The sequence below is a fragment of the Lutra lutra genome, chromosome 7 (assembly GCF_902655055.1).
Source record: "Lutra lutra chromosome 7, mLutLut1.2, whole genome shotgun sequence".
Classification (NCBI taxonomy): Eukaryota; Metazoa; Chordata; class Mammalia; order Carnivora; family Mustelidae; genus Lutra; species Lutra lutra.
The window spans coordinates 80,889,323-80,916,982 of record NC_062284.1 but is presented as its reverse complement, the minus strand read 5'-3'; the positions used below and the strand labels follow the sequence as shown (position 1 = coordinate 80,916,982).

Below are 27,660 nucleotides of genomic sequence, written 5' to 3'. Positions count from 1 at the left end.
TTCTCTTCAATCTCCCATTGGATTTGTAGGTGTTTGCAATTTTTAGATAAGCTATTTAGCTGATCTCCCGCTACCCGAAGTAGTCTCAGCCTGCTACTTCTCCGCCATCTTGACTCCTCCTGTTCCCATTAATTCTTAACATCTCACTGCCTAGCATTTTGTTACGGATACATGGATGAATGATAGTTTCTATAGAGTTACTAATATTCTAATAGCCATAGTGAAATTTAATAATTAAGTAGCTGTTAGTCCATTAATACTGACTTTAGTAAATATAAAGTCATAGTAAATATAAATAAATATAAGGTCATAATGTGTGACCTTGGGTTTGCCTGTTTTGTTTTTACTTGATACTGATTACAAAATACTTTTTTTGGTCCTTTCAAAATTTTTTTTGACATTCTTAAAACTTTTTTCTTTCAAAATAATTAAGAAAATAGTTCTTCTGTCATTTTTGAAGTTCATAGTTAGAGAGATCTCACAGTACTGCAGATGCTTTTGAGTTTTGTATATTTTGGCCTGAATAATCCAGGCAACAGCTAAAATTCTCCCTTTAAATTTATGGCCTGTGACAGTGTTGACTTTTCATACTATTATGAGAATCTCAGAGCACACATGGGTAAATGAAACTTCAAATTTAGGAAAAGTGAAAAAAAAAATTGAGAAAAATTGGGGTTGCTTTGTTAATGACACATTTGTGTAAGTGTGGCAGGAAAATATCCATATGAACACCAGGGAGAGTCAATTATTTGTTGCCCTCATATAAAAATCATGTGTATTGGGGCGCCTGGGTGGCTCAGTGGGTTAAGCTGCTGCCTTCGGCTCAGGTCATGATCCCAGGTCCTGGGTTCGAGCCCCACATCGGGCTTTCTGCTCAGCAGGGAGCCTGCTTCCTCCTCTCTCTCTGCCTGCCTCTCTGCTTACTTGTGATTTCTCTCTGTCAAATAAATAAATAAGAAATCTTTAAAAAAAAATCATGTGTACTTACTTTTTATGATAGTGAATTAAATTGGGAAAAACTCGTGTTTTATTCTGTGCATTGTTCAACATTAATCATCTTAAACACCAAAATTGCCTTTTAAGGGTACTTGTGTCTGTGAGCTTACAGAGCTTTGGTTGAATGATGGAAGACTCAATTTTATATATAGATACAAACCATAGTATATATTTCACTACAGAAATTTGTGAATATACTAAGTATTTAAATCTTTTTAATATCTTTGGAAATATTTGAAATATTTCAGTTTAGAAAACTGAAAATCTATTTATCTGAGATTTTTATAACTGGAACTTCTGAAAAATAGCCTGTTTGTTAGTAAATTAGTTTTAAGGCTGCTAGCAAGTCAGATGGTAGCCATGAAATGAACCTCTACAGCCAACATTAATTTACTGGGTTCAACAGGACAAAACTCTATGACATGATAACTGATCTGAGAGATAAATTGTCCCTCATCCCTTCAGGACTTTTTTTAAGAGATGGGGGCAGAGAGGGAGAAAGGAGGGAGGCAGAGGGAGAGAGAGAATCTTAAGCAGGTTCTGAGTTGTGTGGGGCTTGATCTTATAACCCTGAGATCATGACCTGAGCAAAATCAAGGGTTGGATGCTTAGCCAGCTGAGCCACGCAGGTGCCCCCCCTTCTAATCAGTCAAGGTCAGCCTTTACTGGAATGACTGATTATAAAGGTGCAAGAACAGAGGAAGATACAAAATATAGCTACTGTGTTTACTTACATTGCAGAAGACATTAATCTCCTTAATATTGTAAATTTGCTGCTGTTTTAAAGTGCTGAAGATCTGCTTGCATGATCTTGAGAGAGGGTTTGGGCAAGCTCTTGATACAATTGTCTTAAGGATTTTGGAGTTTTTGGCTTTCCCCACCCCTTTTGAAAGAGAGATCACAAGCAGTGAGGAGGGGTGGAGGGAGAAGCAGGTCCCTGCTGAGCAAGCAGCCTGATGCAGGACTCCATCCCAGGACCCTAGGATCATGACTTGAGCCTAAGGCAGACACTTAACTGACTGAGCTACCCAGGCATCCGGAATTTTTGACTTTTATGTCTATATATTTTACTTTTGTTTTTAATGTTAAGTGGAGTTGTTTCTGCCATAAGTCAATTGAGAGTACTGTTCTGAAATCTAATTTTAGCTCACAGATCAGGAAAATAGTAGTTTAATAAAGGACTTTAAGGAGCACATATGGGAAAAAACTGTTCAGTCATTTTGTCATATTGCTTGAATTTAGCACCTGACAATAACTACTACCTTCTTGGAAGACATCTAAATTCCTGACATTGTACTTGGAACTTTACATATAATTTCTAAAAATATATGGAACAGATGCCTAATTTAATTATTTTAGAAGAAAGGAATAGAATTATTGTTTAACTTGTTACCAGATATATAGTATCTAGTATATTCTAAAAATGTGTCTAAACTAGAAATGTGTAGGAAATGAAAGTACTACTCAGGCATTTTTACCAAAATTTATTTTAGCTGAAGTTGTATAGATATACTTGAGTAACTTAGAATTCTAGGTCTGGATAGTTACAATTCTAAGTTATGAGACTGAATTCTCATCAAAGGTTTATTGTGATATATGAGTATATATATAAGATAATTTAGTATCTAATAATTTGGTGTATAGACTGTGTTTCATTATTATTTCTGCTTGTGCTGTATAAGGGAATTTGATGCCCCAGTTAAATATATTTGGATACCTTGGTTTTTTGTTTGTGTTTTTAAGGGTTTTGTTTATTTATTAGAGAGAGAGCACACAAGTGGGGTGAAGGGCAGAGGGAAAAGCAGACCCCTTGCTGAGCAGGGAGCCCAACCTAGGGCTTGATCCATGATGCTTAACTAACTGAGCCACCCAGATGCCCCACCTTATTGTTGTTTTTTTTTTTAAGAGATCTTGAGTAGCGCATTTTCAGTACAGTTAAAGTTAATTTTGCATTTTTCCGTCAAAGTCATCTCTGCATGTATTTACCATTCATCATAATCTGTAATGAAATTTGAAGTAAGGAAAATCGCTAAAATAATAAAACCAAAACAAAATATATTAAAGCATGAAAAACAACAGGAATAGTAAAATAGTCTGTTGATTTTTCCAGATTTCTTTTTCACTATTAAGCTATTTACTTGTTTTACGTTAGGAGGTATTTTCTATGCATGTGCCAACTCCATTATTTATTTTAGCTATTTAGTAGTGGCTTAGCTTCCTTAGCTTTTGGTCTATTTTAACAAATAATACTTGGAAAACTTGCTAATGTAAACTGTAGGTTTTGTAATTTAAGGCAAAGCATACTAGCAGAAAGAGAGACCCTTTTAAATGTCTCAAACCATTGACTCTGGAAATAGCCAGTCAGGGCCCACACTACACAAAAATGAGTTTAGAGCTCTGAAAGTGTTTATGTTTATGTGTACTTTTTAAAAAATTTTTTTTCTTTTGAGATTTTATTTTGGGGGGATAGAGTGAATGAGTCAGGCAAGGGGCTGAGGGAGAACCTCAAGTGGACTTCCCGCTAAGCCCCAATGTGGGGCTCAGTCCCACGACCCATGAGATCATGACTTGAGCTGAAACAAAGAGTTGGATGCTCAGTCGCCAGCTACCAGGCATCCTGTGTATGTGTACTTTTTTAAAAAAAAAATTTAAATCAGTGATCTAACTTGTTAATGATGGAAGAAGGAGAGGGGGCCAATAAGCATGAACCTCATTATACTTTTTAAAGGATAAATCTTTCATTAGAGTTTGTTATTTAAAAAGATGCAAATTCAACTTTGACTTACAGCTGAGAAGGGAACATTAGAGTTCATAATCTCTTATTTCAGTGGCATTTTTCCAACTTTATGCTTTCTTGTTGAAGTTCATATTATACTCCATTTTGTAAAGAAAGTGTTTTTAACCAGACTGTTTTCTTTCCAACCAGACAGTTTTTAATAAAGATTTAAGATATACCATGTCACCACTGGCATAAGTGGAATTAATTATTTGGCTGTGTTCTTTAGGTTTGATAGAATTGAAGAAGAAAGGGTTCGTTTGATATGTGAGCTATAGGTTTCCTTAGTGGAGTGTCCATAAAAAGGAGAATTAGTTATAGTATGAAAAGAACCTTGTTATAAGATCCCATTTTGTAGACAAAATTTCCAAAAAAGGAAATGCTAATATAGTAATAGTATTCTTAAATTGCTTGATGAAATCTCTTAGGTTAACTGATAAAAAGTATCAAAATTTTACTAAAAACTACTTTTAATTTTTGTTTCTTTGAATTGCTAATGACTTTTATGTTTATGCAATCATTTGCTGTAATTAGTTATAAATAAGATGAATTTATAGAATAGAAACTAATTCCCTCTGCAGAAAAACAAGGACAAATAAATTGAGTATTTACTGTGATTACTGTATGCCCCAGTGATGGGTGATTTTGGAAAGTAGAAATACATAGCTATATGTAATAAATGCTGAATGAGCAGTAAGCTTGCTATGTATAAATAAATGTATATATAGAGTGAGATGGAGAAATGCAATCATATGCTTAATTAGAAATCTGGTTAAAAGTAGTTAAAACTGCGCAGGTACTTCGCTTCACATGCCCCTAAATTTCTCAACAGCTGATCAGAAATAATCTCTGCAAAAGCTCTATATAATAATGCAGAATAATTTGTTATTATGTTAAAAGTAATTTATTGGGCTTTGATTAAGATTTGTGTTAATGAGTGTGTAATTGTGAGTGGGAGGAATTGTGGCAGTTTGTTCTAACTTGTCTTATGAACAAATTATGAAATTAAAAGAAAAATTTGTCCTTATACTGGCTAAAAATGCTTTGAGAAAATACTACCTAATGAATTTTACATATTCTTAACATCATTTGAAATGGGTTTTTTTATAGTTTTTTGTAGCTTCTAATATTACCAATAACTGCATACTAGATATTGGTAGGATCAATTCTGTAGATTTAGATTTAATAAGCATAATCATTGAAAGATTAAATACTCCTGGTATATATATACTATATCTGTATATATATATATACCTATGTATATATATATATCTTGTCATATTTACTCTAGATTGGTTGCCGACTCACAACTTCATTAGCTTACTTTGATAATAAATTATGATATTCTAAATAAAGGTAAATTTTACTTTTGCAGTAGTATATATTGAGGAGAAGTTGACTTGTGTCTTAGAGTAATTTTCAGTAGTATTAGTGATGACTGACAAATTTCATTACATCTGTTATGTTTCTTGTAGTAGGAACTTTTCAAAATTATTAATTAGCTTAGTTTTTAAATGTTTCTCTTAAATTTGCTCATGAATTTTAAATGTTTTTTTGACATGTTGAGTTGTTTTGTATTACAATGACTTGTGTACTTTCTTCTTGTATCTTCAGATTAAAATTTTTATTTCAAAGCATGTGTAAGATAATACTGAGAATTATTCCTTGTACTGTAACTGTTACAGCAAAATACTTATATAATAGTATAGCTATTCTGATTATGGCAGAGTTTGATGTTAACAGTAACAGAAATTTAAAGTTGTATTGTTAGTCAATATAGAATAGTTATTTTATTTTAGAAGTATAGTAAATAAAAGGAGAGTTAAAATAAGAAATCATAGTCAAAGCTTGAAAACTGGAAGGCATTTTGAACATCACATGGATTAACCTTTTACAGAAAGGAAGCTGACAGTTTTGGTTGTAGAACCACCCTCTTCCTAGAACATTGTTGTTACTGGAGTAACCTGAGCAATTTAAGGCTTCATTTCAGTAAACTAGTAAACTGATAAATTGGATACCATTTACTTTTGAATACTTACATTAATTTTTATCAGGGACTAGAATACCTAGCACTTCTAAGCAAATACGATACAAAGCAAAAGGACTATAACATTTAAAAAATATTATAGTTCTAATTGTACCAAAGTGATAAGTAATTAATTTAAATAGACAAAGCACAAAGCTTCGGTGGCCCCCCTCCCATCCTGGAATAATGTATCTAGTGCATATTTGATTTGTAGAGGATTATGTTGCAGTTTATAAATAAGAAAATAAACATTTGTTTATTGATACTCAGTAATAGGATTTTTTGAGTGGAAGAAATAGGAGGGAAGTGGGAAAATAAAAAAATAATTATTTTAATATTGTAACTGTTAAGTGCTTACATTTCCCCCACAATATTGTCTTGTACTGTATGATTTTTCAGCATTTAAGAAGCGGTTTTGTTCTTTATAGCTGAACCAATAACGTTTCCATCTGGAGGAGGCAAGTCATTTATTATGGGTTCTGATGATGTTTTGTTAAGTGTACTGGGCCTTGGAGACCTTGCAGACTTGACGGTAACAAATGATGCAGACTATAGTTATGATGTAAGTGCAGTTTTATTTTTAATTTTTTAATGATTTAATAGAAGGCTCCTTATTTTTTTGGAAACACTTATAAAACAGAATTAATGTCAAGGTGCATGGAAAAGATAAGTTTAAGTGTGTCAATATGTTGATTTGAAGTGACATGTAGTTTTTCTTTTGTAATTACTTTGTGGTGCTTAAATTTTTCTTAGGTATTGTGGTGGATTAGCTAGAAGTTTGGGATGATTGATTACCTTATAATATTGGTTGATAAATATCTATCCTGAGTAGTCAACTCTCAATTATATTACTCAAATTGAGCCATATTTTGGTGTCAACAAGAGAAAAATAGGTAACCTGAATCACTTGCCTTCAGGATACTTCTTAAAAATTGTTTTATTTTTGAACTTTTATTTTTGTAAGCATAATGTTAAAGTTAGCTTGCCATTTCCTGAATTGCCTTAGTCCTTCATTTGAGGGATGGGGAGAGAATGGAGATTGGATGGGAAGGTAGTGTTCAGAGGTGAAAGTAGTCTTGGATTAAATTTTTTATAGACAATAAACACTCAATTGAGAGTTAACTATACTTGTTTAGATTTTGTATGAACGAATTTGCAGTTTTTCAGCAAATTTATTTTTTCCCTTTTATAGCATTTCTTTTTTCTACATATTATATCTAGATGAGCATGCTTTTTAGAGACATCAGCCTTGGTGGGCTGGATTATTCACATTAATATTTTCAAAGTATATAAGCAACTAAATTCTAGTAAACTTCTGACTACTTTAGAAGTGGTTTATCTTTACAGATGGAGAAGTGAAGGTAAAAAGATTAACCTCTTACCAATATCAACAATAATAATGAAAATAGGATGACGATATTCCTAAAGTGTCTTTAGTTCAGACTTTTGGAAAGTACCTTAATTTGCTTCCTTTAAAAATTTCACATGCTAATTTTCTAAATGACAATTGTATTGTTAATACTGTTCGCTTGGATTTTTGGTAGTGATTTATATAATTTTTATTTTTTTCATGTAAAGCATTGCAGCATGGTAGTTTTTTTGTTGTTCTCATCTGATGTTTAATAGGACTTTTGGCTTTAGCCTGATGATTAGGTAAAACAGATTAAGGAACTCTTCATTTGATCTACATATTTGAAAGCTAATTGAAGTTATTCTTCTTAGTATCATTTGTTAAATGATAAAGATTTGTTATAAAGTTTTTAAGGTACATTAAATTTCCACTGGACGTTTTAGCAAAGCAGTTTAATATATATATTTTACACACCAAAACACACAAAACTCCACTTGCCTATCAGTTTACAACTTTTACCACTAAATATTGCACTCTTTCTTTTTAGTTGCCTGCCAATAAAGATGCCTTTCGAAAGACATGGAACCCCAAGTATACACTACGTAGCCATTTCGATGGAGTACGGGCATTAGCTTTTCATCCTGTAGAACCTGTGCTGGTTACTGCCTCTGAGGACCATACTCTGAAACTTTGGAACTTGCAAAAAACAGTTCCTGCCAAAAAGCAAGTATTTTCACATTAGCCTGTCTTTTTTTCCTTCTAAATTTGCTAATAATTATAAGTAATTATCCTTCTATATGGTTCTCTTTTTTAAAGCTTTCATTTGATCTTACCTAATGATTCTTGAATGTCAACCAGTGATTTGCAGTTATTTAATTACCTTCTCCTCCCCCACCCTTGTACTTTCCTCTTTCAGGAGTGCCTCTTTAGATGTAGAGCCTATCTACACATTTAGGGCCCACATGTAAGTTTTATTGAATTTGTGCTTAAATTAACAACCATAGTTATTGTTCACTATTATTTATGAATCCTCAAAGCTTAAAATTTTCTTGCAATGTTTTATAGTAGAAAAGACATTTGTTAAGTAGTATTTCATTTGATTGATTGTATTAGTGAGAATATAATCTGTACTGTTCAAATTTATGTTTTAAATTTTAAACAGTTTTTATATACTGCATGAGTTTAGAGGTTGGGGGATACATATATGTCTTCTTAGACTTTATAAGTAATTTTTTCCCTCTTTTCCTGTCATAGTGGTCCTGTTCTATCGTTAGCTATTAGTTCTAATGGAGAACAGTGTTTTAGTGGTGGTATTGATGCAACCATCCAGTGGTGGAATATGCCTAGCCCTAATGTGGATCCATATGATACCTATGGTAAGTGAAAGGCTTAAAACATCTTTTTAAGTGAATGGAACTGACAAAATATTATTGTAAATTGCTTAAGCAAGTATTAGTCTTCTCATTTAGTTTTCATTTACTATTAATTTGCTTTATTAAATGGGGAAAATTAAGCAGTATCATACCATGGAATATTTAAGCCTGAGAATTGGTACTTTATTGTCCAAAAATTAAAAAAAAACTATTAAAACAATTAATTTTAGTGCTAGTTAACAAAAAGGAAAATAAAATGTAATGAATAAAATGTAGTGAAAAAAACAATTTTTTAAACTTAAGAAATAGTTTATGTAGTTCAGAAATACTTAGCATGGGGCGCCTGGGTGGCTCAGTGGGTTAAAGCCTCTGCGTTCGGCTCGGGTCATGATCTCAGGGTTCTGGGATCGAGCCCCACATCGGGCTCTCCGCTCAGCGGGGAGCCTGCTTCCTCCTCTCTCTCTGCCTGCCTCTCTGCCTACTTGTGATTTCTGTCTGTCAAATAAATAAAATCTTTAAAAAAAAAACAACCAAAAATACTTAGCAGAAGAAAGTAGAAACAAATAGTGGTGCTGTGTAAATCAGTACAACTTTTTAGAGGACAAAAAATTTCTTAATTAAGAAAACCCTTTTACTCACAAATGATACTTTTAAAATCTGTCCCATAGAAATACCTATATCTGTATTCAAATATATTTATAAGGGCATGTTTGTAATTATAAGAAATTAAAACAAAAAGAATATTTATTAATATGAGAAGGTTGAATGAACAGTGATCTACTTAATAGTTGGTGCATTTAAAAAAATTTCAGGAGTAGGACACCTGGGTGGCACAGTCATTTAAGTATCTGCTTTCCGCTCAGGTCATGATCCCAGTATTCTGGGATTGAGTCCCGCATTGGGCTCCTTGCTTAGTGGAAAGCTGCTTCTCCCCTTGCTTGTGCTCTCTCTCAGTCTCTCTCTCTTTCTCTCTGATTGATAAATGAATAAATAACTTTAAAAAAAATGTACTCTGACTCTAACATTGTTAGACATCAAAAATAAATACATAAATAAGTAAATAAAATCCAGGATCTCTTTGTTCTTTTTATTTAACACACACTTGGTGCTTAAATTTGCCAGGTACGGTGTTAAGCACTATATCAAGAAATAAGAGTTAGTCTAGTGAAAGGACAGACATCAAACAAACAAAGGCGTCCAGTTTATGGCTAGAAATTTTAATAAGCAGTATGAAGATATAGAAATACTATGGAAGATAATATTCTTTAGATATAGTCCAAAATAGTGACATTTATGTCACAATCGAGAGGTTAAAAGGAAACTTTTAGGGGGCGTTTGGGTGGCTCAGTCAGTTGAGCATCCAACTCTTGGTTTTTGGCTCAGGTAATGATGCTCAGGGTCATGGGATTGAGCCCTGGGAGATGCCCCACACTTGGCATGAAGTCTGCTTGAGATAAAATAAATAAAATCTTTTTTTTTTCTAAAGGAAACTTTCAGTAAAGAGTCTTTAATCCAGAAAGTGACCCATAAATCTAGAGTTTATTATTTTTTTAAAAGATTTTGTTTATTTATGGTACACAAGATGGTACACAAGAAGATAGAGGGAAGCAGGCTCCCTGCTGAGCAGAGAGCCCGATGCGGGGCTTGATCCCATGACCCTGAGATCATGACCCAAGCCGAAGGCAGAGGCTTAAGCCACTGAGCCACCCAGGTGCCCCTAAATATAGGGTTTAAAAAGGTGACCCTGGCTATTGTAAAGAGAATAGATTAGGGGTGGGAGAAGTAGAGAAAAGAATACCAATTAATTTTGTAAAGTTATAATGTAGTAGTAGTCCAGTAGACTAGTTGAGAGTTATGTTTCTCCATGGTCGTAATGATGGTAAATCACTTCATAACGGACCTGGGGAAGTAGGGTGGAATAGGAAGAATCTATTGATAAATTGGATTGAGTGGATAAAGTGATGGATAAGTGATTCTTGATTTTGTTACTTTTTAAAACAGCTTTATTGAAATACAATTAACATGCTAAAGTTCATCTTTTTTATGTATACAGTTTTTACTATATAGGTAGTATGTATATACTTTTTACTATATTCACAGGGTTGTACATCCATTACCACTATCTAATTCAGAACATTTTTATCACTACTGCCCCCTTTTTTTTTTTACATGAACAATTGAGTATATTAAGAACAGGTGTGAGAAGATTAAAGATGGTGAGTTCAGTTTTTAGGCATATTAAGAGATGGCAGTATCAAGTAGCTAATATTAAGATATGAGAATAGATTGTATAACATAGGGAACAGTGTACTGTTTAGGGCCTAAAGAGAAGACAAAATCCTGAACAATTCTGATACTGGGAAGGTGACTAGAGCAGGAAAGCCAACAAAGGAAACTGAGAAGGAGTGGCCTTTGAGGAAGGAGGAAGTGAAGGAAAATGTGGGGTGGGATCATGGAAGTATACCAAAATAAAAAACCATTTTGAAAAGAAGGAAGCAGTCTGCCCTTTCATATGTTGCTGAGAAGTCCAATAATAGGAAGATAGAAAGGTTCCTTTTTTTATGTGACAAATAGGTCACCCAGGTCTTAGCCAGAGGTTGGATGCTGGGACAAAAACCAGAGGGTGAAGGTACCTGTGGGCAACTTTTTAAGGCACACTCTGGATGAAAAGCAGTGTGATAAAAATAACCAAGAAAATAATCTTCAAAGGAAGAAAAATTTCATTAAACTTGATAAAAGAGAGTTCATCATTGGTGATTTCAGCAAGGGCTATTTTGGTGTAATGGTGGTATCAGAAAGCATATTACACTGATTAAGAGTGAATGAGAGGTAAAAAAGCATTTTATTCAATATGTTCTTCTGCCGTCTGTTGGAAGGATGATAGAAGGTTAATGAAGGTTTTTGTTTAAGTCAGGAGATTCTGGAGCATCTTTGTTTGCTGTGGTAATGATCCTAAGGAGAAGGAGAATTATTGTGTAGTATGGAAACTGTAAACATGAAAGAAGTTAGTGAGTTGAATGGAATCCAAAATTTACCTGGTAGAATTAGCCTTTGAGAAGAAGGTGGACAGTTCTTTACTCCTATCTGAAAGCAAGGAGAAGGTGGCTTTAGAAACTAGTAGATTGGATAGAGAAAAGATAAGGGGAGGGGTTCTTATTTCAGTGCTGTAGTTTCTCAATAAAGTCAATAGAGATAATCATTCATGTGGAAGGAAGTTTGGAACTGAAAATTCCGGAGATGATAAGAAACAGCTGTGGAATGTGGGAGTTTGCTAGAGAAATAGGATTATAGGCTAGATGGTACACAATGTTATTATTAGCCACCATGTCCATCAAATGATAAATGGGTAAACAAAACATAGTATATCCATACAATGGATATTATACAATAAAAAGAAGTGAAGTACTGAGGCATGCTACATCATGGACAAACCCTGGAAACGTTTTGCTAAGTGCAAGAAGCCCATCACAAAAGACCCTTTGTATGAAATGTCCTGAACAGACAAACTTAAAGAAACAGAGTAGATTAGTGGTTTTGTAGTGCTGCAGAAAAGCAGGAAGGAAGAATTGGGTGGTGGGGGTGGGAATGGTTAATGAGTGATGAAAGTGTCCTAAAATTGATGTGCTGATGATTGTATAACTCTGTGAACATAATAAAAGCCATTGTATTTGGGCGCCTGGGTGGCTCAGTCGTTAAGTGTCTGCCTTCAGCTCAGCTCATGATCCCAGCATGATCCCAGGATCGGGGGATTGAGCTCTGCTTTGGGCTCCCAGCTCAATGGGAAGCCTGCTTCTCCCTCTTCCGCGCCCCCTCGTTGTATTCCCTCTTACTGTCTCACTCTCTCTCTCTCTGTCAAATAAATAATAAAATAATACACAGACAAAAGGTTGATATCCAGGATCTATAAAGAACTTCTCAAACTCAACACACACAAAACAGATAATCATATCAAAAAATGGGCAGAAGATATGAACAGACACTTCTGCAGTGAAGACATACAAATGCCTATCAGACACATGAAAAAGTGTTCATCATCACTAGTCATTAGGGAGATTCAAATTAAAACCACATTGAGATACCACCTTACACCAGTTAGAATGGCCAAAATTAGCAAGACAGGAAACAACGTGTGTTGGAGAGGATGTGGAGAAAGGGGAACCCTCTTAAATGGTTGGTGGGAATGCAAGTTGGTGCAGCCACTTTGGAGAACAGTGTGGAGATTCCTCAAGAAATTAAAAATAGAGCTTCCCTATGACCCTGCAATTGCACTACTGGGCATTTACCCCAAAGATACAGATGTAGTGAAAAGAAGGGCCATCTGTACCCCACTGTTTATAGCAGCAATGGCCACGGTTGCCAAACTGTGGAAAGAACCAAGATGCCCTTCAACGGACGAATGAATAAGGAAGATGTGGTCCATATACACTATGGAGTATTATGCCTCCATCAGAAAGGATGAATACCCAACTTTTGTAGCAACATGGACAGGACTGGAAGAGATTATGCTGAGTGAAATAAGTCAAGCAGAGAGAGTCAATTATCATATGGTTTCACTTATTTGTGGAGCATAACAAATAACATGGAGGACAGGGGGAGATGGAGAAGAGAAGGGAGTTGAGGGAAATTGGAAGGGGAGGTGAACCATGAAAGACTATGGACTCTGAAAAACAACCTGAGGGTTTTGAAGGGGGAGGGGGTGGAAGGTTGGGGGAACCAGGTGGTGGGTATTAAGGAGGGCACGTATTGCATGGAGCACTGGGTGTGGTGCAAAAACAATGAATACTGTTACGCTGAAAAGAAAAAAAAAAAAGAAAAAGAACTTACAGTAAAACACTAAGGTCAGAATCACTGTGGGGAAGTAAAAATGATAGTATGTAAGTAAAAAATAAAAAATAATAATAAATTTTTTAAAAAAATCATTGTATTATACACATTTTTTTTGGTTAAAGATTTTCTTTATTTGAGAGAGAGTGAGTGAGGAGGTGAGGGGCCAAGGGAGAGGGACCAGCAGACGCCCTCTGTGTGTGCAGCCTGACAAGGGGCTCCACTCCAGGACCCTGAGATGATGACCTGAGCCAAAGCCAGACACTTGATCAACCACCCAGGCACCCCCTTGAATTGTATACTTTAAATTGATGAATTATATGGTATGGGAATTCTGTGTCATTAAAGCTGTTTTATAGAAAGTGTAATGTTCTTCTATAAAAATTCTAAGAATACAGGAAAGTATGGTGGGGAAGATTAAAAAAACCTATAATTCTACAACTTAGAGATGGCCAATGTGTACATTTTGGTTATCTTCTTAGGGCTATTATACATGGTCTTTATACTTAATTATGTGATAAGTTATATTTATCCAAAACATTTCTTTCCAACTTCTTTTAGCTAATTTTTGTTTGTTTGTTGTTTTTTCCCAGAGCCAAATGTTCTAGCTGGCACTTTAGTTGCACATACAGATGCTGTCTGGGGTCTTGCTTATAGTGGCATAAAAAATCAATTACTGTCTTGTTCAGCAGATGGCACTGTTAGGTTATGGAATCCACAAGAAAAATTGCCATGTATTTGCACTTACAATGGAGACAAGGGTAAGTAAATTTTGCCCTATAAAGAAAGCTGTTGGTTTTTTTTTTAACTTGGAAATAGAAATGACAAAGCAAATGATTTACTATGCTTCTGTTACTCTAAGAGAGATAATGAAATAATTTTATAAAGCTTGTGATGATCTTTGTACTCCTAGTCATTTTTTATAAACAAGAAAGGAGTTTTGCAAGTATATTCTATAGCTTGGTGCTTTTTGACCTTTTCCAGGACATGTCCTATTTAAAAAAATAAAGCTCTTTGAAATAGTGAAGTAGACAAATGAGGCTGTTCATAGGAACAACATGAGGGCCTCCACTTCCTGTAATTGCCTGCCCAGAAAGACTGAAGGGATCACAGTCTTAAGCATACCTAATATGTAAGAGCACACTGATGAGAAGTATCATAATCATTGAATTAGCACCCTTAAGTGGGAAGTACAGAGTGAATAACAGGTAGAATTTCAGGTGTTTTCCCGTCAAAGAAAGCTGTAAGCAATTTGCTTTTTGATACCATTTATTTATATACTTGTGTACTGGTATTAGTCATGTTTTCAAGACATTTTTAAGTTATTTTAAAAATCAGACCTTTTATTTTTATTAAAAACTGTTTTCTCTTAAAGCATTTTAGATTAAAAGTATACACTTATTTTGTAGGGTCTCTTAGATACCTTAGTAATTCTACTAATTTTTCAATTACCCAAACTTTTGAGGTAAAAATTTATTTAGACATTTATTGCTTACTTCATCTAATTTATTGCTTGACACTCTGGATTTTACCTAGTTGTGCATTAATCTGGCCATTTGAATATTAAAGACAGAAATTGCTGCTCAGGACATGGTAGGATGGAACTGCATCAGTGAATTCCAGATCCAGGCTTTATTTTCACAGATCGAAAATTCCAACTTGTGTGAGCTACTTGATAAGGCTTATAGGTCTCAAACAGGTGCAATCTCCCAAGATAGTGATGTGAGAATGCTAATTTATCATTTTACATTAAAAAAATGAAATAACTTCTGTACATATCTTCTCATAACTTTGAGCCCTCTAATTGTAGTTTTCTTACACTGTTAAATAGAGTGTTATAACAACTAAAAATAATTAAGGGAAAGTTACCTGTTATATCTCACTATCCTAATGTAATTGTTCTCTTTTTCATTATTGACATTATTTCAGCAATACTTGAATTCCTTTTTCTTATTAGTAAAGCAGGGATTTCTAAATTGTTTTTACATTGGATCTCTTTGGGCTTCTTTTCAGAGCATGGAATACCTACATCGGTTGACTTTATAGGCTGTGATCCAGCTCATATGGTGACCTCTTTCAACACTGGTAGTACAATAATTTATGATTTAGAAACATCACAGTCATTGGTGATGCTTTCATCACAGATAGATTCTGGTAAGTTTTCATAGGTTTCTTTGAAACCTTAAAAAAGATTATTACAGGGGTGCCTGGGTGGCTCAGTGGTTTAAAGCCTCTGCCTTTGGCTCAGGTCATGATTCCAGGGTTCTGGGATCCAGCCCCACATCAGGCTCTCTGCTCAGCAGGGAGCCTGCTTCCCCCTCTCTCTCTGCCTGCCTCTCTGCCTACTTGTGATCTCTGTCTGTCAAATAAATCAATAAAATCTTTTTAAAAAAGGATTATTATACAATAGAAGGTATCTTTAAGTTTTATATTTTGACTGTTTGAATTTATGATGAAAAAGTTTCAGTACATTAATATAGTATATATATATTAATAATATACAAAATTAGGTTTATTTATTTACATTGTTTTTGCAATTTTCTCATTATGCTTAAAAGCTTGGAGAAACATTTAGGGGACAGAGAACGTAAGAGTATTTTAAGTGTGAAAGCATGGGAAATAATTTTAAAGTTTTAATGGAAATACATGTGAAAGTAGAGAAAATAATATAAGCCTGAGGAAAGCATCATCCATCTCTATTAATTATGTATGAATGGCCAGTGTTGCTATTGTAGGCTGTGATTTGTGCTTTACAGTTTATTTAAATAGGGTTCCAAATAAGGCCTATGCATTGTAATTGATTGATAATGTGTCTCAGGTATCTTCTCATCTGTAGGTTCCCCCTCCATCTCTTCTTTTTCCCTTGAATTTTTTGATTGAAGAAATTAAATCATTGACCATCATTTATCAGTCACTTATCAAATTGAATCATTTATCAACCTGTAGTCTCCACAGTGTGGATTTTACTGGTATCATCCTTGTGGTATCATTTAATGTGCTTTCTCTTTTCATTTTATTTCCTATAAATAGAGGAGGCTTACTCAAATTCAGGTTTAATATTTTTATTTGTCTTCATTATAAAGTTTTTCTGTGTTTTTGGCAAGACTATAGTAATTTGTGAGCTTTTATCAGAAGTAAATATTGTCTGGTTGTTTATCTTTTTCTTAGTTTTCAGTCTTGATCATTGCCTAGGTCCATTAATGCATTAATTCTGTTGAAGAATGATTTTTCTAATTCTTTCCTTCCTTCTTCACTTATTATCTAGAATATTTCTGTAAAAAAAGAATACCCCTCATCAATAATTTGATTAATCTGGAGTTAGTGATTATAAGTGAAGGGGAAGATCAGTTATTGATCCCTTCCCCACTTTATCAGTTTTCAAAATAATGAGGTGGTTTCCTAGCATTACCCGAAGGTGACTTTTGAGTCTTTGGGGTGTTTTTATTACCATTATAATCTCTAATAAATGTATCTGATGTGTTTCAGTCTGTTGCGGTTATTACCTTTATCACTCCTCAGATTGTTTCATCTTTAGCCAGTGGGAGCTTATTCAGGTTTTGCTCTTGAGTCCTTTTGACATGACTGTTAATCATTGATAACTTTCTTACTTTCTGATATGGTAAGATGTTTTAGGTTAATCTTGTTCATTTTGTGCCCCAGACTGAAATCATGCATTTCCCTAAGGAGCCATGGTTTCTTTTAGTGGAAAATGGCATTTAGAGACTATAATATAGGTATAGGGCTTTTGGGTTGGTGCCCATAGATTTTATGGCTCTTGAATTGCTTGTTGGTTTGGGCTTCTTCAGTGGACAGAGCTAGAAATGCATTTTTAAAAAATATAAAGAACGATAAATTCATACAAATACTTCCCATTCAAATTGAGATTTATCTTTTTGCTTTTTACCTCATCTTAATCATGCTCAAACTCTTGGTTGTCAGCAAAATCATCATCATCATCATCTTTTTTTATTTATTCCACAATATAGGTAGAGTCATCTCAAAATAATAAAAATGACACCACCACCAATAGTTTGGTTACTGATAATAGTTTCATATGAATGGTGTATTCCATTTGGGATGGGACATCTAATTATTCTGCTTTCAAGTCACTTGAAGTGGTTCATTTCTTTGTGTGTATACCTCAGTTGGACATGCAGTTACACTCATTTGTTTAATTTTACTTTTCCTTTTGTGTGTGTGTGTGTGTGTGTGTGTGTGTGTATGTGTGTGTGTATGAGTGCCTTTAAAAAATCATTTTATAATTATTTAAACCATTTAAATGGCTTCATGGTCAAATCAAATCTCAAACAAAATTAGTCAAAGAACTGTCTTTCCTGGCATCTTTTCAACTCTAGTCCCTTTCTCCCTTTCACACAGGTAACGTGTCTAAGTTAAGTGTCCTTGTATGTGTGTGGAATGACTGATGTAGTTAAAATCTAATAAATGTTGATGATATTTTTCCATTAGTTTTGATCCCTTTAGTTTCTTCCCTAAGAACATTAATTCCTGTTCTTTGTGTTTTTTTTGTGAGTGTGGGTAGGATGGGGGTTGTTCCTTGCAAACATCTGATTTTCACTTGCAAGCAAATTTGTTCATTAAATGCTTGTAATTCATTTATGGACTGTTTGTTTAAAATAATAATTACTGTGGCTCTTTTAAAATTCTAAACCACCTATACTGATAGTCTGCATTAAAATATTCCTAATTTTTCCTTGAGTTTAGTGCTGTCCATATTATAGAACATGATAGCTTACACTAACATTTTTAAAGAAACTGTATCTCTCGGGACGCCTGGGTGGCTCAGTGGGTTAAAGCCTCTGCCTTTGGCTCAGGTCATGATTCCAGGGTCCTGGGATCGAGCCCCACATTGGGCTCTCTGCTCAGCAGGGAGCTTGCCTCTCCCTCTCTCTCTGCCTACCTCTCTGCCTACTTGTGATCTCTGTCTGTCAAATAGATAAATAAAATCTTAAAAAACAAAAAACCAAAAAAACAAAACTATCTCTCCAGAGCTCTAGTTTTAGATTTCAGATTTTTCTTTTAATACAAATGCTTTAATTTTTTAATGATTCCTGTTTGTTGATAAGCTTAAAAAGGCTATCCCCCAGGGTTGCCTGGGTGGCTCAGTCTGTTAAGCATCTGCCTTCAGCTCGGGTCAGGATCCCAGGATCCCGGGATCAAGCCCCATGTTGGGTTCCCTGCTCAGTGGGACTCAGTGAGGAGTCTTCTTCCTCGTCCTTCTTCTCCCTTTGCCCTTCTTCTCCTGCTCGTGTTCTCTCTCTCTCAAATAAAATCTTAAAAAGAAAAAGAGCTATTCGAATTTTAATCGAAAGCTTGAACTTTAGTGCATTTTCTTCCTTTATTTTTCAGGTTTACAATCCAGTAATCACATTAACAGAGTAGTAAGTCATCCCACACTTCCTGTTACAATAACTGCTCATGAAGATAGACACATCAAATTTTTTGACAATAAAACGGGTAAGTAGGTTGTCGTATATTCTTCTTAGTCTTAGTAAATTTGAGATGATCAAAAATGCTATTCTTTTTATGTAAGACATACTGACTTTTTGCCTAAAAAATTGCCAAGTTGAACTATTTCAACTCAGATTTTTGCTTTACTTAATGTAGTACACTTACATGTTAAGTTCTGTCCTTAAGTCAATATAATACTTTGCCTACCAATTATGTTTTTCTCCATGTCATGTTAAATATAAACCCATCCATTTGAAATTTCTTCTCCATATTCTGTTGTGAAAGGTCTCTTTCTAGGGTTTAGTATTTCAGATACGCTCTTAGAATTATTCCTCAGGAGATGAAATGTGAAATAGTGAAATAGGAGATGAAATAGTGGAAATTGTTAATTGTTATTTTCCCTCTATTTCTTATTGTGAGGAAACTTACCAGTTATATAGAAGTCAAATTAAATTTTAATTTGGCCTTAGGGTTGTTTTTTCTTAATGACCTCTGTTTCATCTTTCCTTAGAATACCACATAAAATACTATTGGTGCTCAGTTAGGCTCTTTTGAGAAGCTAAAACTAGGGGTATTGAAGGATTTCCAAGTAAGAAACCTAAAAGTTAATTGCAGCATTATTGCAGGGCAACAGATTATCAAGCAAGACAGCAAATCAGAACTACAGATTTCTCTTTGATACCTCATTCATTCCAGAAGGCTCCACGCCAAACGTGAGCTTTAAACTCATGACCCTAAGATCAAGAGTCAGATGCTCTATTGACTGAGCCAGCCAGGTGCCCCTCTACAGATTTCTCTTTGAAGGTTATGTAGGATGTGGTTATAATTATTAATCTTTAGAGTCTTAAACTAAATCCCCATGTTCAGGTAACACTCTAATGGACAGATTCCTTTTAACTCAGTAGAAGTTGAGAAGAGAATGGATATTTACAATCTGTGTCTCAAAGGAAAGAAGATTCATATTTGTATGAAAATTCTCAGTTTAGTACCTTCTCAAAACAATTCTATGAACATTTTTATGAAGCCTCATTGTCTTCCTTTGCTGCAAGCACAGAGATAATTTCCTTTGTATTTCTGAAAAGATTTTTTAGATTAACTATTGGAGATTTACATTTAGGTTTGTAAAGGGAGGGTCAGGAATTTTAGTAGTTGTATTAACAGCAAAGTGTGAGTCTCTAGAGCTGTTTTATTGGCAGAAATCAAGAAAATGGTAATAAAATTTTATTTAATAACAACTAGCATATATATGTATAACTTGTATGTTATACATATAACAGTCTTTCAGATTGTTTAAAAATTCTACCAATTTATTCTTTCTGTTAATTAGTCTAGTTACCTTCTCTGTAATGTAAAGACAAAGCAATAGGCTCCTAACAATGGCAACAGTCTTTCTAAATCCATCTCACTTCCCACTCAGGTACATACACATAACAACATTGAGTTAAATTAAACTGTAAATTGTGGTCCGGTATACTGTTTCCAAAGAAACTTTTCCCTGAAAATTGGTAATTCATTTAAATGTGATAAACTAGAATATTTTCGTAGCTGGTCTAGTGTTAACAGCTAAGTTCTTAATAGAGTATTATTTTGTCAAGTGACTGTTGTATTTATTGAATTTTTTAATCTGAAACATAGAAATTGATACTGTGGATGAATTCAATGAATTCTTAGATTTTAACAAAAAGAATATATTTAGCTTTTGTATTCTGCATGGCACTGGCTGCTATCATGTATAAGATGTGGTTTCTCTTCTCTGGGAGCTTATCATTGTTTCGGGAAAATAGGACACGTGTCTCTGTATGTGTGCATGTGCACTCATGTGCAGTAAGATGAGTCATGCTAGATAAAGGAGTCTTCATAGTGAGGGTTTGATCTTTTCCTTGAAGAAATGGTAAGTTTTATTGTTTGTGTGTATGTGTTTGTTTTTAAGTGAAGAAGGTAGTGGGAAAGTCCAGTGGGCCTATTTTGAGCAGAGGCAGCATGGTGGTAGGAACGTGGGCTGGAACAAAAGTATCTTATAGGTAAATCTAAAGAGGTAAGTTTGAAGAAGGGAAACAGAAACCGTTGAGGAGAACTTCTCAGCACCAGGCTAAGAATAATGGATTTTTGTTTATGCTGTATACTGTGAAAACCACTTAAGATATTTGAGCAGGGATTTGTAAAATTGGTTTAAAAAGATTCTTTATATTGTATTACCTGGTAGATCTTTGACTTTAAAGAATTTGTAATTTCAGTTTCTACTGTTTGTTCTGGAGAGATATTAAGGGCTCATGATTTTTTAAAATTTTGGTAGAGGTACAAATTTGAGTTGCATATACCGTGCCTGAGAAACTTTGCTAGTGATGGTGAGTTTGGAAAAAGGTGTACAAGTGAGGAATATGGAAGAGTTGGAGACGGAAGATCCTGAATTTGTTGTGGACTCATTCATTTGGCACACTTTATTGTCTGCCATATCCCTGACATAGTTTTCAACTGTTAGGTTCAGTGTCCTGAATAGAACAGACAAAATGTCTGGTCCTCTTATGTCTGGTCTACATTTTTTAAAAAAATATCTATTTTGTCTCCATTTCATAGAGTCTCACAATATTGATTACCCAAGTCAGAGGGCTTAAGGTGCCAGAGAGGCGAGAAGAGACTGCATGTATTCTCTGTTTCCCTCCGTTATAGGAGGCGTTAACTTTGGTCAGTGAAAAGAGGTAGTAGCAGAGACATGGGGCAAAAGTGAAATTGGTTAAATGGGAGAAGCCACAAGTATATGTTGCTAAAGACAGAGTCCTAACTCTCGGGAAGTGTCAGAAGTTTTGTGACTTCTGTGGTCACCAGTGGAAGCCCAGCATCCGACTTAGTTCAGCATTCTACTTCTTTATTCCTGTGTAGTCTGAAGGAGTCATTTAAGTTTTAAAGTGACCTTCTGACTGTGTGGAGAGGAAGGGTTGACTCTCAATTGACTTAGCATATCATAGGGTTAATTTAGTGCACAGACAGGAGAACTGGAGGCAAACTGGGCAAACTATAGTAAGTACCCTTGAAGAAGTGAGTAAATCTGCTTTTTGGATGAAAGAATTCTTTGGTTTAAGACATGTTACATGCATCCTGCATCTCCTGAGATGCAGGATCATTCTCAGGAGAGAAGTTGGAACTAGATTTGTGAATTAAGAGTTACCATCATAAATAATGACATTTTAAAGGAAGCTAATGATGCTTGGTATTTAACCTCTGATGATTTGAGATTATTGTCCTGGTGACCCAACTATTTCATGCTTGGTTTTTTTATAGGAATGTTGGGAGGAATGGATTCTAGATTTCTTTTTTTTTTTTTAAGATTTTATTTATTTACTTGACAGAGATCACAAGTAGGCAGAGGGCAGGCAGAGAGAGAGAGGGAAGCAGGCTCCCTGCTGAGCAGAGAGCCTGATGTGGGGCTAGATCCCAGGACCCTGGGACCATGACCAGAGCTGAAGGCAGAGGCTTTAACCCACTGAGCCACCCAGGCGCCCCGGATTCTAGATTTCTTATGAGTTATATTAGACTATGCATTTAAAGATAGTATGTTGAATGATTCTTTTGTTCTTCAAGGTAGCAAAGAAGAATCTCTAAAATTATTCTGTTAGTATTAGTGAGAAACAGACAAATGTGGTTTGAAATGATGAGAGACTAATTTTGTACTTAACTGATGACCTTAGTATTGCCAGAAAGTGATAGGACCTTTTATGTTTTCAGAATAACTTTTGCACATTTGATTATGTTGTGGTTTTATATGCAGGCTAGGAGCTGTAGCAAACAATGAAAGTAGATCTAGTTCATGTCCCATTGTGGAATGTCATCAGGGGACCAAAAACGGTGGCACATGATTCTAACTAGAATTCTGAAGAAGGCCTCTCATTAGGAGCAACACAGACATTTGAGTAATAAAGACTCATTGCTGAATGAAAGGGGAGGTAATTTTAGAAACACCAGTATTCGCTACTTTATTCCCTTCTTGGATGAATCAGTTTATGATACTGCTTTCCATCCACCAAAGGCATATATTGCCAGTGCAGAGGCCAATCCTCTTGTCCCCGAGATATTTATGCAACATAACTTGGTACTTATAACTTGTTTTTTAATTTTAACTTACCATTAAATCCCATTTTCCAGAATATTGTTTTTGCTACTGTCTGGGGAAATCCAGAATAATTTCTCTAATATACTCTCACCCTCCCCCCTTTCTTATTTCTGATGTATAAAATGATTGACATTTCAAAGGATAAATGAATCTGATAATAGAATCTTTAGTTAGGAATATATCCTCCAGTGATTTATTTATTAGTAACCCTGTATATGAAATAACCTTTACGTCTCTTAATGAGAGAGATTTTCTTCTGTATTTAGTTTAATTCTACTTTATATGATCTTGAGCCTTTGATGCAACCATATAGTCATTATGTTTTCCACTGCCTGCCAGATACTGTCAGATTCATGTCATACAGATGTCTTTTTTAGGAATAACTAGGAAAGTTCTGCATTAGATTTCAAATTCTCTTTAAAAAAATTATTACAGGTATACCTCTGTGGGTTCAGTTTCACACCACTGCAGTAAAGCTCATTGTCATTAAAGTATGTCAATGAATTTTGGTTTCCCAGTGTATGTAAAAGTCGTGTTTATACCATACTGTTGTCTACTAAGTGTGCAATAGCATTGTGTCTAAAAAACCACATGTATGTACCTTAATTAAAGAATATTTATTGCAGGGACGCCTGGGTGGCTCAGTTGGTTAAGCAGCTGCCTTCGGCTCAGGTCATGATCCCAGCGTCCTGGGATCGAGTCCCGCATCGGGCTCCTTGCTCGGCGGGGAGCCTGCTTCTCCCTCTGCCTCTGCCTGACATTCTGTCTGCCTGTGCTTGCTCTCTCTCCCTCTCTCTCTCTGAGAAATAAATAAATAAAATCTTTTAAAAAAATAAAAAAATAAAAAAAAAAAGAATATTTATTGCAAAAAAATTGCTAACCGTTGCTTAGCTTTGGTTGCTAAGTTGCTTGCAAGTTGGAGGCACTCATCACAGATCACCGTGACAAATAAAATAATAATGAAAAGGTTTTCAATATTGAAGAATTACCAAAATGTGATGGAGACACAAAGTGAGCAAATGCTGTTGGAAAATGGTGCCAATAGATTTGTTCAACACAAGGTTGCCACAGATCTTCATTTTGTAAACAAAAAACAAAAAATCTGCAGTATCTTTGAAGCACAATAAAGTGTAAGGTATACCTGTGGTACTGGGTGAACCTTGAAAACTTTAAGTGACAGAAGGCAGACACAAAAAGCCACATGATATTGTAGGATTTCAACTGTATGAAGCATCCAGAATAGGCCAAATCATAGTGAGAGAAAGCAGATTAGTGGTAACCAGGGACTTGGGGGAAGGGAGATATAGGGAGTGATTGCTTAATGGGTACGGGTTTCCTTTTGCAGTGATGAAAATGTTCTGAACTGGATAATGGTGATGGTCGCATATCATTGCGAATGTTCTAAAAGCCACTGAATGATACCTTCCCAAATGGTTAAAATGGTAAATTTTATGTTACATGTATTTTACCACAGTAAAAAATATATTGCTATAGTGATTGTCTATTTTATGTTGATGCTATATTATGGTTTCTGATCTCGCAAGTTAGTAACTCTTTGTGAAAATTTTATCTTCTGTGTTATGTTTTATTTAGGTAAAATGATCCATTCTATGGTAGCTCATTTGGATGCTGTTACAAGTCTAGCAGTAGATCCTAATGGAATCTACCTGATGTCTGGAAGTAAGTCTGAACTTCCTGTACTGCCACAAGCTTTATAAAAGAATTGTTACTCAATAATGTACTTTATTTGTTCTTGTATTACAGGCCATGACTGTTCTATTAGATTGTGGAATTTGGACAGCAAGACATGTGTGCAAGAAATAACAGCACATAGGAAGAAATTAGATGAATCGATTTATGATGTTGCTTTCCATCCATCAAAAGCATATATTGCCAGTGCAGGGGCTGATGCCCTTGCCAAAGTATTTGTGTGAATCAACAAAAGCTCACATCTTAACAACAAATTTGCTTGGACAAAAAGAGGGTCTGCATCACTGCCATCTGAAAGGTTACTGATATGACACTACATGTAATCTGCTTGCTGAAAACTATTCGAGGCAGGCATAAATTGATGGAAATCACATCTTAATGTCAGGCTCATTAATTTTAACTGTAATTACTGTATCTTGTGGGACAAATAAAAAGGACTCCATTATTTGTGGCCTGTACTGGATATGAACTGAGCGTATGTCTGTTTTTTAGGTATCTTTAAGCCAATGTGGAGTCTGATCTTACAAAAGACTTTTATTTTGGACTCTGTGTGCTGCCTTAGGGTTAGGAATGTGGTGCTCTTGTTGGGGGGGAAGTGAGCTCCAAGAGTAGCTTTTTTTCATCTCTTAGTGATTTTTCTGTTTATCAGTTGAATGCCACAGATTCCCTTTTAAACTTATTTTGCTTTAAAAAAAAAAAAAGAAAGAAAATTTAACTTAAAATATTTTAGCATTAGTTGCACAAAATGTTTGGATAAAATTCTAGTTTTTATAAGTCTTTTTATATATTTAGCCTGTCACAACAGTGCTCAAGATTGTATTGAAGTTTTTCTGCATTATACAACCCTAAAACACAGAGATCTCACTGACCCGCTGCCGTGTAACCACACTTTTTCCTTCTTTTGCCTAATACAGCTCAGCTAAGTCCTTCCATAAAGATGCTAAATCACCTTCATCATCACATAATTCTCTTCATATACCAAGGACTATTAAGTGTATTAAAATGAAACAGTGGAGTTTAATACTCCAAATGAACTCTTTAAAAAGAAAAAAAAAAAAACTAATCTTGGCATCCTATCACTATGTGATATTTTGTACATCTTACTGTATTTACAAGTTTATTTATCAAGGATTATCCATCTTGCTAATAGCCTATTATTTATTTCACTTTTTGTTGATCTTTATATCCTTTTATTAATGTGCTAAAGGAACCTGTATATCTATTTTGGAACTCTTTGAATAGTCTAAAATAGACTAAAAATTGAATATTTTATAGTTTAAGTTACAAACCAAGGTGATTTCCCCCATATGCATATCTTGGTTTACCATGATTCCAAACAAAAACTATCTTGTTTAAAAATATTTGGAGTAAAATTTTATTTGCATTACAAATAGGATACAAAAATAGTTGGATCAGGATACAGAAATCTGCTGTGTTTGGATTAGTTATCCCTGTTTTATTTTTTCAGATGTGCTTAATTTTATGGTGTAACTAAAGATTTTGTTTGTGTAATGCATGATTAAGACAATAAAGTATTTTTTCTAGTCTTCCAAAAACTTTTCTGATCAGTTTGCGAGTTTTGATGAGTTTTGTAAGGTTTTTGTTTTACAAACTATGAATCAGCAAATTTTTAAGATTGTACCACATAGCAAACGTACAGCTGTTGAAAAATAATGTATATAAAATGCATATAATAAATATTAAATTGTGTACCTGTATGTTATTGTTGGCTACATTATTTTGTGTTGATTTAATAAAGTGCAATACTTTACTCTCCATCATTAAACTAGGAAATGGAGATGATTTCTCAGTGAGTCCTTCATTTTTATGCTGTTCTATTAAACTTTGTATTGCTTATTGAGACTCTAATTAAAGATTAGGACAGTTAACACTATTAAGAATGACTTTCTATGTATTTCACCCCATTTGGGAATCTTAAAAAGTCTTCTATTAGGGGCGTCTGGGTGGCTCAGTGGGTTAGGCCTCTGCCTTCGGCTCAGGTCATGATCCCAGGGTCCTGGGATCGAGCTTCCTCCTCTTTCTCTGCCTGCCTGCCTCTCTGCCTACTTGTGATCTCTGTCAAATAAATAAATAAAATCTTTAAAAAAAAAAAAAGTCTTCTATTAAAGTAAGTTAGATAATTCATAATAACCAAAAAAAAGAAAAAGTAGAGATCCAGTATTAAATCATTTCCTTAAATGTTTTTTTTTTTTTTTTTTTTTATAGAGAAAGAGAGCGAGAGGGAGTACAAGCAGGGGAAGAGGGAGAGGGAGAAACAGTCTTCCCATGGAGCAAGGAGCCAGATGTAGGGCTTGATCCCATGACCTGAGCGGAAGGCAGATGCTTAATGACTTAGTCACCCAGGTGCCCCTTAAATGTTCTGTTTATTAAATCTGGATTTCAGTTAATAGTGTTGTCATTCCTATCTAGCCATACCGATTTCCACAAAAAAGCAAAGCAGAGAATAAACTGCATTACTCAATTAAAAGTTGTTCTTATAAATAATAAGTATCTTGAAACTTTTTCTTTCAACAAGGGAATATCCTTTTTTGAAGAAAATTGGACATGGAATTAGAGGGTAACAAAACTTAAGTGGCAAAATTGTCTGAATTATTAGTGCAAAAAAAATTACATTGTGTGTACATTGAGAAATTGTGTTTTCTACATAAAAATACAAGTGTCAATTTTAGTCATTGCTGGTGAAATACTAAAATTTTTCAGAAATTTTCTTGAAGTGATAGAATTTTTCGTTTTCTGAAGATTCAACTTAATGAACAAAGTAAAAGGCATATTTTCTCCTTTTTTATTTTTCTCCTTAGTTTTTGAAAATAACAATTTTTCCAAAGGTAGTATGGTTTCCGGCACCTATTCCAAACTGATGCGTTACTGTTTAACTTGATTGTCATCATCGCAGAGCATAAACATTCACCTCTTGGGATGTGTTAAAACTGAAATGAATAAAAATTAGTATAGATGTTTATTTTTCTCTTCTCTACTTTGGTTGTATTCTTCTCTCCAGTGTTAAATGTT

General features: G+C 34.6%; 1 protein-coding gene across 1 annotated transcript in view; it reads left to right on the top strand.

The window, feature by feature from the left end:
• The window catches only part of STRN3 (striatin 3), a 120,405-nt gene extending 94,057 nt beyond the window's left edge, over positions 1–26,348 (top strand). Inside the window, 9 exon segments of the mRNA XM_047737946.1 lie at positions 6,227–6,360; positions 7,697–7,872; positions 8,066–8,113; positions 8,404–8,525; positions 13,940–14,107; positions 15,360–15,500; positions 18,714–18,821; positions 24,514–24,600; positions 24,685–26,348. Coding sequence (XP_047593902.1) covers positions 6,227–6,360; positions 7,697–7,872; positions 8,066–8,113; positions 8,404–8,525; positions 13,940–14,107; positions 15,360–15,500; positions 18,714–18,821; positions 24,514–24,600; positions 24,685–24,854 — 1,154 coding nt within the window. The 3' untranslated portion in view covers positions 24,855–26,348.
• The last annotated feature ends 1,312 nt before the right edge of the window (positions 26,349–27,660 follow it).